Raw genomic sequence first — 15,912 nt, 5'->3', positions numbered from 1 at the left:
TACTCCTCCATCTTCCATTTGGCCTCATTTTAGAATTACGGAATCACAGAATGCCTGCGAGCTAGAAGGAACCTTAGAACATAAAACGTTAGAGCTGATATGATCAGACCTTATAGGTCATCTAAGTCGGAGGATCACAGAGTCGTAAGAGCAATAGATTTAGAGAGCTTAGAGACCATCTATTCCAACCTTGTCATTTTACAAGTGACTAAACTGAGGCCCATAAAGGTTAGGTGACGTAGACAAGACCATACAACTGAACCCGAGTCTTCTAAATGCGAATCCGGTGCTATTTCCACTGCACCGACTTCATTTTACAGAGGAGGAAGCCATTACGTTGAACACCTAAGAAATGTCTAAATCAATGACAGGACGCTAACAGGAAGAAACATGCGTAGGGGAGAAGGCCAATGGTTAAATGCTGGTGAGATGACCCCGGAATCAGGAACATCCACGATCCAGCCTGGGAGCAATGCCTGGGCATTGGGGCTCAGCAGGACTGAGCACCGGGGCTGGGGCAGATTCTTTTTACTGTTAAGGGCATCTTGTAATTTGCAGGGCGTTGTTTGGAAAGGTTCCAGAATATAATTTTTTATACAAAGTGATTAATTCCTTCCTCTCAATTCACTCTAAGGAAGAGCTTCCTAATTAAAGCTGTCTAAAGGCAAGGTGGGGTGCCCCTATGGGTAGTAAGCTTCCTTTTACTAGAGATATTCAAGATGAAGCTGAAGAGCCACTTGTCAGAGATAGTATAAAGGAGATTTCTGCATGAAATGGGAGGTTAGACTGGATCACCTTTCCAGCTTGGAGGTTCTACGAAGCTATGAAAACTTGTTCTCATGGTAGGCGGCTCACCCAATTGGCAGGGAGTTAATCAGTGGCCATACACGGTCTTTCTGCCATATTAATCACCCAAGCCATAGTTTGCCAACCCATGATATAATCCTTATATTGGGCACTGGCCATATGTGAGGCAATGGGACCCCAGGCTAGAAGAGGCCCTACCCTAGTGAATGTATCCTAGCCCCACCTGGGAGTCAGTAGTGGAATGAAGACTGGTCTGGGAGTCAAGAGATGGTCCCTGCTGACTTTTCTCCACTGTCACCATCTCACATCTAAATTTTCTCAGACACCCCTTTCTTTTCTTTATGTCATTTGAGACTGAGGCTAGTAAGGACCACCTTCCGGGTAACAAAGCTATTGAGTCCCAGAATCTAGAAATCCTCTGCCTATGATCCCCCTAACCTAGCTATATAAACCACGCAGTATTCACCTTCCTACCTGGAATCCTGCTCCCTTATTCTTTCTCGGTCCAGTTATGTTGCCAATAGGCACATGTTTTGTCCCCTGAGACCCTGAAGAATAGAGTGTTCTCGAGTAGCAATTCATTCATCAGGCCGAAAGCTAGAGTAGTCTTTAAAGGTCACCGCAGCCAACCCTTTCTTTTTACAGATAGAGAAGCCGAGGTCCAGAAAGTAGAAGCTATTTTCTGAAGATCACATCGATTTGAAGCAGAATCAGGATTTGAACTCAGGTCCTCTGACTCCAAAACTTGGGTTCTTTCTATTACAACGCACCAGCCTCGATTCATTTAAACAAACACTGATTAATTATCTACTCTTTCAAGGCCCCAGCCTCAGTATTGGGAATGCAGGGATAGATATGGCCCAGATTCCCCTCTCAGAAAGGTATGAAGCAATAGGCAGGATGAGAATGGAGGGTCACAGCCTGTATGAAGGAGCATGTATAAGGGAAGACTGGAAAGGTAGATTAGAACCTGGAATGCCAGGCTAAGAAGTTTATGATTTATTCAGCAGACGACGGGGAATGTTTGAAGGGTTGTCCAATGGAAGGAGGCTCATAATTATTCCTCTTTGGCCCAGAATAATGGGCAGAAGAAACTGTGCAACCCAAGTCTTCTCCCTCTTAAATCCAACGTTTTCCATTACCCCAGACTGATCTTCCTATTAAGGACTCACAAATCTATAGAGGACTGGGATGTCTATAACACTTTGAAATCTAAAAAAGATGTATAGATGTCCTCACAACTGCTCCATAAAAAAGACAGGGTGACTAGTATCACCATTTTACAGGTGGAGAAACTGAGGCTTAGAGAAATGATTTACTCAGGGTGAATTAACACAGTTAAGTGCTGGGGTCAGGATTTGAATCTAGGTCCCCTAATGACAGGGCTCTGTTCACTTTACTATTTTTTTACTCTTTTACTATTTATTTGACTGACAGGTCTCTTCCAGACTGAGACTGTGGGCCTTGGTACACAGCACATCAGGCTTCTGGCTCTGCCCTAACTAGACCATGTTTTTCCTGTTGTTTATATTGCTGCAGTATGCTCCATGGAGTAAACCTTAGCTCACTCTCTGTGTCCCTTTATTAACAGGCCTTGATATAAACAAATTGCCCCAACATACATGTCTCTTTGCAGAGGTCCTGAGCCACTTTGTTTGAAGAAGCGCCACTTGGGTGAAGACTGCCACAGAGGAGTTTCCAAACAGAGGTGAGGGTGGGGATTGTGTTTTTCCAGTCACTGATTGATTTGCTAACCTTCTGAGTCAGCACAGCACAGCACAGCACGGGTCTCCTGGGAGGGACAGGGTGTACTCGCTGTTCCCAGGTGCCCTGGAGAACAGACAGGCCCAAGCATTTATGGAACAGAGCCCCTGGGGGGTGGAGTGGAAGGGGTGGAGACTTGCCAGTGGCCCCAGTGGAGATTCAAGGGATACCAAAGATACCCCCATCTGGTGTCCAATGGTAGAAGGGAACTTAGAATATAGAATATTAGAACAAAAACAAAAGAGCTAGAAGGGACTTCAGAATCTAGAACACAAAACATCAGAGCAGAAGGGGACCTGGAAACCTAGAATGGGAAAGGGCCTTACATCTCAGCATAGAATGCCAAAGCTGGAAAATAAGGGGGCTTGAGAGACCATCTGGTCCCGTCTAGAGAATGGATATGACTTGTCCAAGGTCACCAAGGATTTGAGCTGAGATTCAAACTTAATTCTCCTGACTCTCAGTCCTGGAGTTCTTTACCATAAACCAGGGTGCCTGGTTCATCTACTTGTCCCTCAACCCTACCCACCACCCCACACACCCCCAGGGTATGCTAGGTATGTCCCCAGCAGAACTACAAACTAAACAGAATTTTTCTTTGCCAGCTCACACCTCTTCTTGTACCATTCTTTCTTCCCCACTGAGGGTCCTCTACCCAATGTCCTTTCATTCCTGCTCCCTTCCCAGAGGCAGCTAGGTGGCCTAGCCAATAGAGTGCTGTTCCTGAAGTGCAAATCCAGCCTCGGACACTTACTAGCTGTGTGACCCTGGGCAAGTCACCTAACCTCTGTTTCCTTCAGTTTCCTCAACTGTAAACTGTGGATAAAAACAACACCTACCTTCTGGGTGGCTGTGTGTATCAAATGAGGCATCTGTACAAAGCACTTAGCATAGTGCCTGGCACGCAGTAGGCTCTCTATAAATACTTATTCCCTTCCCCCACTCCCAGTTGTCCCCATGCTCTGCACCTTTCCCAGCCCATCCAGTAGCTAATTACATAAACTCATTTGCAGTGTGGCTGATGATTGTTCCCTTTGTCACCTCTGTCAGGGAGATCTGCTATTAAATGAGTAGGAATAAGTGTGTGTGTGTGTGTGTGTATGTGTGTATATGAGTGTGAGTGTATGTGTGACTGTGTGTGTGTGATTGTGTATGTTATGTATGTATGTGTGTATGTGAGTGTGAGTGTATGGGTGATTGTGTGTATGTATGTGTGTATGTATATGAGTGTGTGTGTGAGTGTATGTGTGACTGTGTGTGATTGTGTGTATGTATGTGTGTACATGAGTGTGAGTATGTGTGATTGTGTGTGTATATGAGTGTGTGAGTGTGTCTATATGTGTGAGGTGTGTGTGTATGAGTGTGAGTATATGTGTGACTGTGTGTGTGATTGTGTGTGTATGTATGTGTGTATATGAGTGTGAGTGTGTATATATGTGTGGGGCAGGTGTGTGTGTGAGTGTGTATATATGTGTGGGGTGTGTGTATGTATGAGTGTGAGTATATGTGTGATTGTGTGTATGTATGTGTGTATATGAGTGTGAGTGTATGTGACTGTGTGATTGTGTATGTATGTATGTATGTATGTGTGTATATGAGTGAGTGTATGTGTGATTGTGTGTATGTATGTGTGTATGAGTGTGAGTGTGTGTGAGTGTGTATATATATGTGGGGCAGGTGTGTGTGTGTGTATGAGTGTGAGTGTATGTGTGACTGTGTGTGTGTATATATGTGAGTATGTGAGTGTGTATATGTGTGGGAGGCGGGTGTGTGTGTGTGTGTGTGTAGTGGATAGAACACTAGCTTCTAAGTCAAGAAGGCCTGGGTTGTCTAAGCATCCGTCTAGTACAGCCCATAACTGAAAGGGAATTCCCTGGACACATACAAACAAGTGGCCATCATGACCATCATATGTCTCTGATATATCTGGCCTGTGTGATCTTGGGCAAGTAATTTAACCTCTTGGTGCCCCAGGAAAAACGCTTTAGACTAAGTTGCAAGGCAGATGCCAACCTACAGTGGTAGAGGGCGTTTCTTCATTTGAAATTCACAGTATCAATGAACTCACAGATCTGGCCCCTGAAAGGAAAAAACAGAGGATTAAGAGTCAAGAAACCCGGGTGAGCCATTTCCCACCCTCGGGCCTCACCCTCTTCATCTGTAAAATGAGCCGCTGGTTGATGACCCCTGAGGTCCATCTCTAGCTTTGACACTCTAAGTGCTCAGGTCCCTTCTCTTCGTAACAGAATTGTCTGACCCTCATTGCCTCTGACGGTTGATTTTCTGTTGTAAGATCCCTGTGGACACTAATATTCTGAGTTCTCACGGCTCTCCCTGTTCTAACCTTCTATAGTCTGAACCCCAAGGTTCTTAGGTTCGTGAACTTAGGACATTTGCGTCCCCTCATTTTACGGTTGAGGGAACCAAAACTCCAGGATGATTTGCCAGGTAGTAAGTGGCAGAGCAGGGATTTGAACTCAGATCTTCTAACCCCAGATCCGGCACTCTTGCCACCGTACCAGGCACCACTGCCGGGGTTCCACCCCACTGCTAAGCCTGAAGAAGGGATTGTTGGAAGCGTTCTGTGTGCATGTCCTGGTTTATGACCCTAGCTCCTATCTGGTGCTCAGAAACAAGCCGGGCCAGCCAAGGCCATAAATTCCTGCTCTCTTTGGTCAGTATCTCCAGAGCTCTAGTTGTTTACTAAGCTCCTCATGATTGTTCTTTATCATTCCTTACTCACAAAGAGGAGGGGAACATATTGTCCCTTCTCCATGAGAGTGGAGGTAACCAGGGGCCTCATGGGGTTTCGGCTTTGCTCAGAGACCCACAGAAGGTCATGGTGGGGCTCACAGATTTATCATGATCCAGTCGAGACCTTAGCCCACTGAAAGCACAATATAAACTTAGGGCAAGTCCGGATGGGCTCAAGTTCTGGCAGTACTACACGCCTCACAACCCTATAAAATATCTAGATATCAAATGAACTCAACAAGTAAGGGTCTTATTCTCAGGCTCCCCTAATCCAGCCATGGAGGCCAGCCCCCACCCCCACCACACCTGTAAACCCCACCACATACTTTTCAGTGTTCCACCCACAAGACGCTCCATTTCTTTGCTCCTGACCATTTTTTCAGGCCATCTCCAATGTCTGAAATGTTCTTTCTCCTTATCTCCACCTCCTGGCTTTCCTGGCTTTCTTCAAGTCCCAACTAAAATAAACTCACCTTCTGCAGGAAGCCTTTCCCAATAATCCCTCTTAATTCTAGTGCTCACCCTCCGTTGATTATTTCCAGTTTACCCTGTGTATAGCTTGTTTGCACACAGTAGGTCTGCACATTGTCTCTCTTATTAGATTGTGAGTTCCTAGTGGGCAGGGACTGTTTTTCTTTTATCTCCAGTGCTCAGCAAATGCCTGAGCACATAGTAGGCACTTAGTAAATGCTTATTAACTTACTGACTGACTAATGGTAACGCATAATATGAATGGAGTCCAGCTGCCTTCTGTGGTCACAGACTATATTCTCACTCAGGCCAGATGTCACCAAAGTGTGTCCTTAGTCTATGGGGGAATAATGGAGGAGCGTGAAAAGCTCCAGGAAAACCAGCCCGCTCATGCTTGGAACTGGAGATTAGGCACAAAGCAAAATGAACAGTCCTTGTCTTTGAGAAGGTAAACTGGGGAACAGCCATGGGAGGGTGACCAGAATGGCTAGGGAACTCAGGACAATGACATACAATGATGGGTAGAAGGAAGTAAGAATGCTTCTCCTGGACTTGGTGGTTGGGGGATAGGGGTGGGGAGGAGACATGGTATTTGTCTTCAAGTATTTATAGGGCTGTTACCTAGAATCCCTGTTACCTAGGGATTATACTTGTTCTGTTCATTGCCAAAGACAGAACTAGGGGCAATGGATAGAAGTTCCACAGAGATCAATTTAGGCTTGATATTAGGAAAACCTTTCTAAAAATTGGAGCTACTCAAGTGGGATGTGCTGCCTTGGGGAGGAAGTCCATTCACCCTTGATGGAGGTCTCTAAGCCAGGGTTGGATGGCCACTTGTTTGATATATATCCAGGGAATTCCTTTTCAGTTTTGGATTAGACTAGAGAGATGCTGAGGTCCCTTTCAATTTGAAATCCTGTGATTCTGAGTTCATAGTCTAGTTGGAGACGCAAGTCATATATAAATGGTACAACCAGAGAACAGGACAAGATAATACATGGCAGAGTGAAGGAAAGGAACATGGTCTCCTGACTTTTTGGCTGTAGATTCAAGGACTGGTTTCTTTGCCCTGAAGTAGCTGTTCTGAAGAATGGAAGAGAAAGGGAGCAAGACTTCAAAGGGCCCAGCCCAAGGTGGGCGAGGGAAACGTTGCTACCCTGGGCAAACAGCCTTCTGGTAATAAAGATAATGCTTTCTCAGGGAGGGCTTGGGGCCGAGGAAGGTCGGAGGAGGTTCTCTGAACCTATGTGAAGGAACACCAGTGCTCAGATCTTCCTCTGAGCCCTATGAGACAGGTGGGATTCATCCCCCTCCCTGTGGCCCAGGGGCAGGGTTGTGAAGCTTCTCCCATTGAACTGTGCATGACTTTTCTCATCAGCTGCTCTGGAACAGGCCTACCCTTGGGTGGGGAATCTGACCACAAAATAAGAAGGTTGAACTATGTTGCTTCTCATGTCTCTTCCATTGCTAGGGTCCATTTCAAATCTGTCACCCTTTTTGTTCTAAAACCCCTTCCGGTCCTGGTATCCACCAGCCTCCGGTCTAAGGTAATCGCTAGTTCTAACATTGTGAATTCTAACATTCTACACTCAATTCCCTTCTAACCCCAAAGGCTATATAATTCTACCATTCTTCAGCATAAGACCCCCTACAAAAGACAACATACTAATCTTCTCAATTCCCTTCTAACCCCAAAGGCTATATAATTCTACCATTCTTTAGTATAAGACCCCCTACAAAAGACAACATACTAATCTTGATCTTGAGAAGCAGGGTTGTGTCCCTTCAGCCTTCTCTCTTCATTTCCTCCCCAGCCCCCCAGGTTCTACCATCTGCCCTCCGAGGCCTCTCACAGCTAACCTTGATGAAGCTGTGCCTCTGGCTGCCTGATAACTGCTTGCCTTGCTCAGCAGCACCTATCTCTGAGCCCCGAAGCATCAGTCTCCAGGCTTCCTGCAGGGCAGTGCCCATGGTTTATGGCCCCAATCATGGCCTCTGCCAGACATCATCTAAGAGCCATAAAGCCCATTTACAGTTTTCTTTTCCCTGAAGATAAGCCCAGCAGTGCTTCCCAAGGCCGAGGGGCTGTTTCAGCGCTGGGGCTGGAAGCAGGGTGGGGACCTTTCAGAAACGAAACAGATTAAGTTTTATGGTAAGGACTTATCTAAAAATACCACATTCCCATATCCTCGGCTTGACCCTGCCAGGTGAAATCTCAGAGCCTACACACGAAGGTGGTGTTTCTTCATTTACTTATTCCTTCAGACTTTCGACAAAGATTTGGTGGGGCACTAAATAATAACAGCTCACTTTATAGTTTACAGGATACTTTCCTTACACTGATCTTCTGAAATAGGTAGGACAAGTATTGTCACCCTTATTTCATTTTACAGATGAGTAAACCAAGCATCATCTAAGCTAAACTAAGTGAATCATGCACCCAGTGCCATGTGGTAAGGGATGGATTTGCCATGTGAACCTGAGCCTTCTGACTCCAAGTGCAGGCTCTTTTCACTCCAGGCCCATGTAAAAACTTACCCTGGGACTACACCTGTTAGGCCCCGGGAAAGAGAAGAGAAGCATGACATGAGCAAAGGGTGGGGAACTCGCCCCTCGAGGCCACATGTGGCCCTCTAGGGCGGCACTTGAGGACCCAGAAGGCCACATGTGGCCTTGAGGTGGAAGGTTCCCCACCCCTGACATAGGCTTTGACCTCAAAGACATAAAGTTTAGTTGCAGAAACAAGCCGATATGGTAGAAAGAAATGATGGTCCAGCAGGGAGCCCTGGTCTTGGAGTGAGAAGACTTGAGCCCCTATTTTGATATTTATTAGCTGTGTGACTTGGGTTAGTTGAGGCTGCTTCCTCCTCTGTGAAATGGGAATAATATAACAATGGGATCGTTGTGAGGATAGTATTTTGTAAACCTGAAAGCCCCATAGGAATGTGAACTTTTATTACTTATGATCTCCACCATAATCATTTTAGCATGACAGCATCATACGTAAGTGCATTTATCATTTTTTTTCTTTAGAGACTCCCTATTGCCCAGGCAGGAAGTGCAGTGGTCATTCACAAACTGATTGGCGTGGGAGGTTTCGCCGGCTCCTTTTCTGACCTTGTCCCCTCTTAGGCAGCCTGGGGATCCCCTACCCTACCTCCAGGAGCTCCTAACACATTGTGTCTAGATTCAACAAAGTATTGAGGTTGTAAAAGTCAGAGAACAGGTCACCATGTCATATATTGCTTTGTATCATTGATTACCCTGTGAATACCCTCTCATTGTAGATCCTCCAGGGCAAGAATCTGACATGTTAGTTTTATGACCCTGGGCAAATAATGTAACCTCCATGTCTCACTATCCTGACCAATAAAATGGCAATAATACCACAGAATTTAGAGCTAGAAGAGACCCTGGAGATGCGATCGCTCAAGCTCCTTATTTTACAGATACACTCAAGCCCAGGGTAGGGAAGAAACTAAACCCCGGATAACAGAGATAGGAAGCAGCAGAACCAGGATTCAACCCCTCTGAGTTCCAAACCAGGGTCCTTTCTACCACTACCATTTTTATCATGACCATTTCTATCATATAATTCTACCTCTTTGTATCCCCTAGTAACCAACCTTTGATGAATACCAGCTCACTGCAAGATTTAAACATTTACTAAGTGTCTTCCTAATAATAGACCTGAGAAGGATGCAATATTATTATCACCCCCATTCTACAGAACAGAAAATGAAGCCCAGTGAGGGGAGGTAATTTGTCCAAGATGATATAGCTCAGTGTCTTCTGATACCCATTTCAATGTTCCTTTCCATGACACTAAGTTGGTTCCAACCCTGAAATCAGAGTTCAGGGCCTAAGCAGCTAAAGGAAGGAAAGAGACACTGTAGGTCTTTCTTAGATTCTGGAGCAACGCGTTCAGAGCAGTGTAGTCCAGAAGAAAGAGAACCAACTCCAGAATAAGAGGATCTGGGTTCAAATCCTGCCTCTGACACTACCTCTGTTTCCTTATCTGTATTAAATGAGGGAGTAGGATGATCCCTTTGTGATCCCCTATGGATAAGAGAGTAGAGGTCACCTGAGTGGGTAGGAACACAACCAGCCTGGGAGAACTATCACTGGGCTTAGAGTGATTTGTGATTAACTGGGTAAAGGGCTGATGGGACAGAGTGATTGTGGGGTGAAGGCAGAGGAATTTATGGCTCTTGAGATTTTATAGTCTTCTGCGTGGATTTATTAAGCCTATTTCAGCCCCAGATAGCCTCCCCCATGCAGTTGACTCCGTGATACATCGCACCAAGCTGACTCTAGGCCTAGTTATATATTATTAGAAGTATTTCCTGGTAAGGACTAAGGTGGGGCATTTCCCAGGTGAGAGTCACAGGGCAAAAAAAAAAAAAAGGGCTAGGAGCTATCCAGAGGATGTGGGGTGAGGCATGCTAAGCTAATGGGAAGGCAAAGAATCTGAAGCTTAGACTTTTGGTGACTGCCCAAGGTTGCTCAGATCACCAGAGGCAGAAGAGGGACCAGAATTCAATTCTCCTGGCTTCAGGGACAGCATAGCATCACAGCTTCCTGATGTACCACCTGCTCCTCTTCTTGGTACACTTCTTGCCTCAGGGAAGAGGGGTATCAAGGACAAAGGGAGATAACCTCCCCTGAGCAGATGGAACACAGGCAGAATGAAACATTCTCCTCTGAGCAGGATTAACATACCTCCATCCAAGAGTCCAAGAGGAAGAGAAGTGTTCGGTACCCTCCCTCCTCTCTTTCCATGCCCTGGATTGTAAGAGGAGCCTCTGGAAAATAGAAAATCCAAAGGCATGAAGATTTCAGGTTGGCATTTATGGACCAACTGGTTGGAGATTTAGGCAGGACAGGAAGAACTTCCTAGCACATCTCAAACTGCCTGTCTATAAAAAGTGCCTCAGAGTCCGTTCTCTAGTAGTCAGAAAACAGCAGAACGCATGGTTCTTTAAGAATCCTGAAGGGTCACCCCTGGGAGGAGAAAGCAGAACTGAGAAGATCAAAGGAATCTGTAGATTTCAGAGTTTAGCTACGGCTACCTCTGTTTACAGTCTTGGCTGCTGGAAGAATTTGTTGTCTTTGAAGCATGGGGGTTCTGCCACTGATCGATCACCCATGTGACCTTGGACAAGTCACTTGTCCTCTGTGGGTCTTTGCTTCTCTCTAAAAGGAGAGGGTTAGACTTGATCCATCCCCAAGTTCTCTTCCAGCTTTGACATTCTGAGATCCTCTGAAAGATTGTTGCTAAAGAAGAGGGAACCAATTTAAGAGGTTACCTTCTACTTATCATCCACATCTTTGGACTTCTCTATAGTTTTGACTAATTAGGAAGTAGCCTTTTCCTGGGGCCTTGATCTCCTAATGTAATGAGGTAGTGAGGCCCAGTGTTCTTAAGACTTGAGGCCCTGACACTCCCTATGTTTCAGGAAAGGCCGGGTTCCCCAGAGATAATGCCCTAGTGTCTTCTGAAGAATGCCCATCTCCAGGTGCCCAGGCAAGTTACTTTTCTGAGTCTTGACCTTTTACCTTCCTAACAAGGCACTCCCAAGAGGGACAGCAATAAACACTTTTCCTTCAACAGATTTCCACAGCCTTTCTTGGCTCAGTTGGCCCCTGAATAAATACATGATTCCTTGTTACTCTGTTCTGCTGGGCATGGGTGACACGTAGCTGGGACCAAGATGAAAATTTTCCTACATTCGTTTTTATCAGAAACATGATGTGCTTTTGCAAAATGTATCTGTGCTACTCTTACCTTTTTTTTCCCATGCATTTTGGATGGTGTGTGCAGTAGTTGAGGCAAAAAACCTGTACGGACTCCTTCAGCCTTGAACAGTCTTGAAACAGTTAACCCCACCTACACCCCAATCCTTGTTAGACATCCCTTCACTGAACTCTCCCCCACACACCCACACACACTTGAACACACAAGGACAGGTGCACGTGCGCGCGCACACACACACACACACATACACATTTCCCCCCAGAAAAAAATTTAAATTTACTTCCACTGGCACATTAAGGGCGTTTAGCTTGGAGAAGAACAGGCTTAATGGAGGTAGGACAACTATCTTCAAATTACTAAAGGGTTAGAAAACTTGTTCCTCATGATGGCCAGAGTTTGGGTCAATGAATGGAAGTGATTGGGAGGCAGATTCTGGCTCATTTTCAGGAAGAGCTCACAATAATAGTTGACCCATGACGGAGAAAATACTATGTTAGGTAGTGACCTTCCCATCACTGGAAGTGTTTGAGCAGAATTTGGGTGGCCCCTTAATGGAGAAGCTAAAGAGGGGGTTCCTGAATTGGGTGAGAGAATAAACCAGATGACCTAAGTATCTTTGGACTATAGGATTATACGATTCTAGTCTCAGCTTTGCTTCTAATTTGTCGTATGACCCTGGGCAAGCCACAGTTCTGTCGTTTGCAAAATAAAGGGATTGAATTAGATGTGTAAGGTACCTTCCAACTCTCTAGCCTATGTCCTCAAGTCCCTCCAGTTCTGATCTTCTGTGTTCTAAGGGCTCTTCCTGCTCTGACATTCTATGTTCTGTGTTCTAGGACCCCCTCTAGCTCTGATATTCTATGTTCCAAGGTTTCTCCCAATTCTGATGCTCTGTGAGTTTGTAAGAAAGGAGGGAAAACCATTCTTCTGGGAAGAGTTAGAAAATATCCTTGATATTTATTTTGAAGGTTTTTTTTTAAAAAAAAAACTTTTTTGAAATACAAACTAGGGCTAAGAAGTGTTCTTTCCCTACTGGATGGTAATGATGGCAGTGGGAAGGGTCCAAAAAGTCTGCTCCATCAACAGCACTACTCGTGCCCCCATTCTCAACGCCCCCAGAATTTTTTTGAGGGAGGGGAGGAGAATGTACTAATGACTGGAACATTGCAATGACCCTGGGGGTTTGGCATTATCTGGAATTACACAATTAGAGATGATCAAGGCAAATTACAGAATAATTTAGTGAATATGATTGGCTTTGCCATTACAATGTTGCCAACTTTCAGTCACTGCCTCTTCCCTTGACTCCTGGAAGAACCTTCAAGGTTTCTGAGGTGACCATGCCAAGAGAGTGAGGGGTGGTAGAAACCCTGGTGTACAACCCAGCTTGGGAAGTACCAAGGAATTTGCCACCTCTACCTCATGGGGATCCTGAGACTAGGACAGTCATGGAAGAGGCAATGTCCCCTTGTCCTCAGCCCACAATTGCAAGAAAGCCCAGTGACCAGGGTTTGAGGGGGATGGTGGCAGCTTGGATTCTACCTTATCACCACTCCCAGGATGACTTCAGTTGATACTGAAACCTCCCTCCTTCCCTCCCTACATACATATATTCACTTCCACCCCCAAACAGGTTCAAATGCCCAGACACACCAGGCCATGCCCAGAAATATTTGTCCAAATTTGGCCCTAGAGAGAACAGTTATCAGGGGGAGTATAGACCAAGGCAATAACCCACCTTTCCTTGACATTTCCTTCCCCAGTGTGGCCTTAGTGGATCTCAGGAAACTTGGAGGGAGGGAGGAAGTGTAAAGATTGGGGATGTTGAGGGATTGGTCTTTACCAGGAGACTCTACTCAACTTGTGACTTTTTCATGTGCAGCAAATTATTAAGTTTGTTGGAGTTTGTGTTTGGTACCCTCCCTCCTCTCTTTCCATGCCCTGGATTTTAAGAGGAGGCTCTGGAAGATGGAAAAATCCAAAGGCATGAAGATTTAATGTTGGCATTTATAGACCAACTGGTTGGAGATTTAGGCAGGGCTGGTAGAATGTCCTAGCACCTCTCAAACTGCCTATCTATAAAAAGTACTTTAGAGTCCATTCTCTAGTAGGCAGAAAACAGCAGAATACATGATTCTTTGGGTCCTGAAGGGGGTCACCCCTGGGAAGAGAAAGGAGCACCTGAAAGACCAGAGGAATCTGTAGATTTCACAGTTTAGCTATGGCTACCTCTGTTTTCAGTCTTGGCTGCTGAAAGGATTTGTTGTCTTTGAAGCATGGGTGTTCTGCCACTGATTACTCATGCGACCTTGGACAAGTCACTCTTCCTCTCTGGGCCTTTGCTCCTCTTTAAAAGGAGAGGGTTAGACTTTATGATCCATCCCCAAGGATCTCTTCCAGCTCTGACATTCTGAGATCCTTTGAAAAGTTATTGCTAAAGAAGAGGGAACCAGTTTGAGATGTTACCTTTCTACCCATCATCTCTAGCTTTGGACTGACTTCTCTATAGTTCTGACTCATCAGTAGCCTCTTCCTGGAGAAGTGATCTCCTAGATGTCCCTACTGTTTCAGTACCTGCAGGGAAATTTTGCCTCTAGCCCCCAAGTACTGTCTAACAGAATGAAAGCCTCCAGGAGGCCTTGAAGGACAAACCTGCTGACCTCCCATCCCAGCATTCCCTGAAAAGAGAATGAGTTGGGAGAAAAGAATTATAGATTCCAGCCTGGATTTGAGGCCAATTTAGCCCTAGGATGGGTCAAAGTTTGAGAGGGAAACCACAGTTTTTGTCCTCTCTCCATGATGAGGGGGAATTACAGAATGGCAGGGAGAAACCACTGACTTTATTACCCTGAGAACTCTTTTGAGTGGAGGGTAACATTTGCCCCCTCCCTGGCTAAAGAATCTGCAACAGAAACAAATCAAGTCTATATTGGCTTTCAAGGCTCTCCATCAACTCGCCTCACCTTACCTAAGACCACAACTCACTGTACCCGAAGGCACTTGGTCTCATCACAGACAGGACTGATTCCCAGCTCTGTACCTTTGCTCAGGCTTCCCCCCTCCCCAACTGGAATATCTTCTCTATTTGTCTACACAAATCCAAATCCTTTTTTCTGTGAAGCCCTACTGGACTACCCCCAATCCACAGTGAATCTTCTCCTTCTCCTGCATTCCTACTATATTTTTATTGCTTTGAATTGTTCTCTAGTTGTCTTATGCCCATGTTTCTTGTCTTCTCAGCTCGCTCCGTAAGTGTGGGGGCTGAGTCTTCTTCAGCTATGTTCCACACAGTGCTTGGCACAGAGTTTGGTCCAGTAGATGCTTCATAAAGTTTGTCAAATGACTGAACTATCACCATTTTAGTCTCTGAGTCTTCTCCAGCCTAGAGAGGAAGATTTCTTCTGAATGAAAGTTCTTGGGGATATTGGGACTGGGGTGGCAGTGGGAGTAGGCAGAGAGAGTCCTGGCCTGGCCCATCCTCTCCCCGAAGGTCTCCGAGTCTCAAGGCTTTTAGTCTCCAAAGGGGAAGACAGGGTGGATGTCCTAACTGGTGGTTCTAGAAAGATCCTGAGAGGAAAAGGTGGCATCTCTTTTGGGGCTGAGTCAGGAGAAGAGGAAACCGGTTGGGTGGGGAGAAAGTATTGAAAAACAACTAGTCTCCACCAAAGGTGACTGTTCCCAACTTCCCTCCATGTCTCCCAAAATAGGCAGAGGATTGCATTAAGGCACACAAGTTGACAGCTGGAGCTCTCAGCCTGAGCCCTGGCTCTCCATTGTGTCTTTGTGATCCTAGGGCAGGTCTCATAGTTGTCCTACTTCACCAAGAGCACTAGGAGTTCTTGGGGAGCTGGTCCCTCTGGAGGCCAGAGAAGGACAAAGCCAGGCTGGGGAGGGGCAGTGTCTGGCTGGCCTCCCCTGACCCCTCTAGCCCCATGTTAGATGACCTCCTGCTTGGTGATGGTGGGCTGAGGGATGGCTGAGGGAGGCTTGACCACCGTGGCAATGGCTCCTGGCAGTAGCTTGTAGGGCTCGGGGCCTGAGCTGGCTGGCGGAGAGGGTTGTGGGGTCTCAGGAGTGGCTGGAAGGACAAAGACAAATACCACCCATTCAGTCAGAGTAGGAGCACTTCTGGGTCCCTGAGAGACAAAAGAAAGCCTCTGGAAATAGAAGGCAGTGAGTTGTAATAGAAAAAAATGGACTTGGGAGTCAAGAGGTCCAGATTCTAGTCCTGGTTCTGGCACTAACTTACTGTGGGACCTTGAACCAAGTCATTGCCCCACACCCCACCCCCTTAATCCTGGGTCTCAGCTTCCACAGCTGTATCATAAGGGCAATGGACTAAATACTCTCTGGTTCTT

General features: G+C 45.9%; 1 protein-coding gene across 2 annotated transcripts in view; it reads right to left on the bottom strand.

Moving 5' to 3' along the window:
* Positions 1-12,479: 12,479 nt before the first annotated feature.
* The window catches only part of HNF4A (hepatocyte nuclear factor 4 alpha), a 34,939-nt gene continuing 31,506 nt past the window's right edge, over positions 12,480-15,912 (bottom strand). For both annotated transcript variants that reach the window (XM_036747999.1, XM_036747998.1), the window contains exon 10: positions 12,480-15,632. In XM_036747999.1, the coding sequence (XP_036603894.1) occupies positions 15,490-15,632 (143 nt within the window). In that variant the 3' untranslated portion in view covers positions 12,480-15,489. The remainder of the gene's footprint in view (positions 15,633-15,912) is intronic.

Source organism: Trichosurus vulpecula, chromosome 3, assembly GCF_011100635.1.
Source record: "Trichosurus vulpecula isolate mTriVul1 chromosome 3, mTriVul1.pri, whole genome shotgun sequence".
Taxonomy (NCBI): Eukaryota; Metazoa; Chordata; class Mammalia; order Diprotodontia; family Phalangeridae; genus Trichosurus; species Trichosurus vulpecula.
Note: the sequence above shows the minus strand (reverse complement) of the source record. Positions and strands in the feature narration are given on the sequence as shown.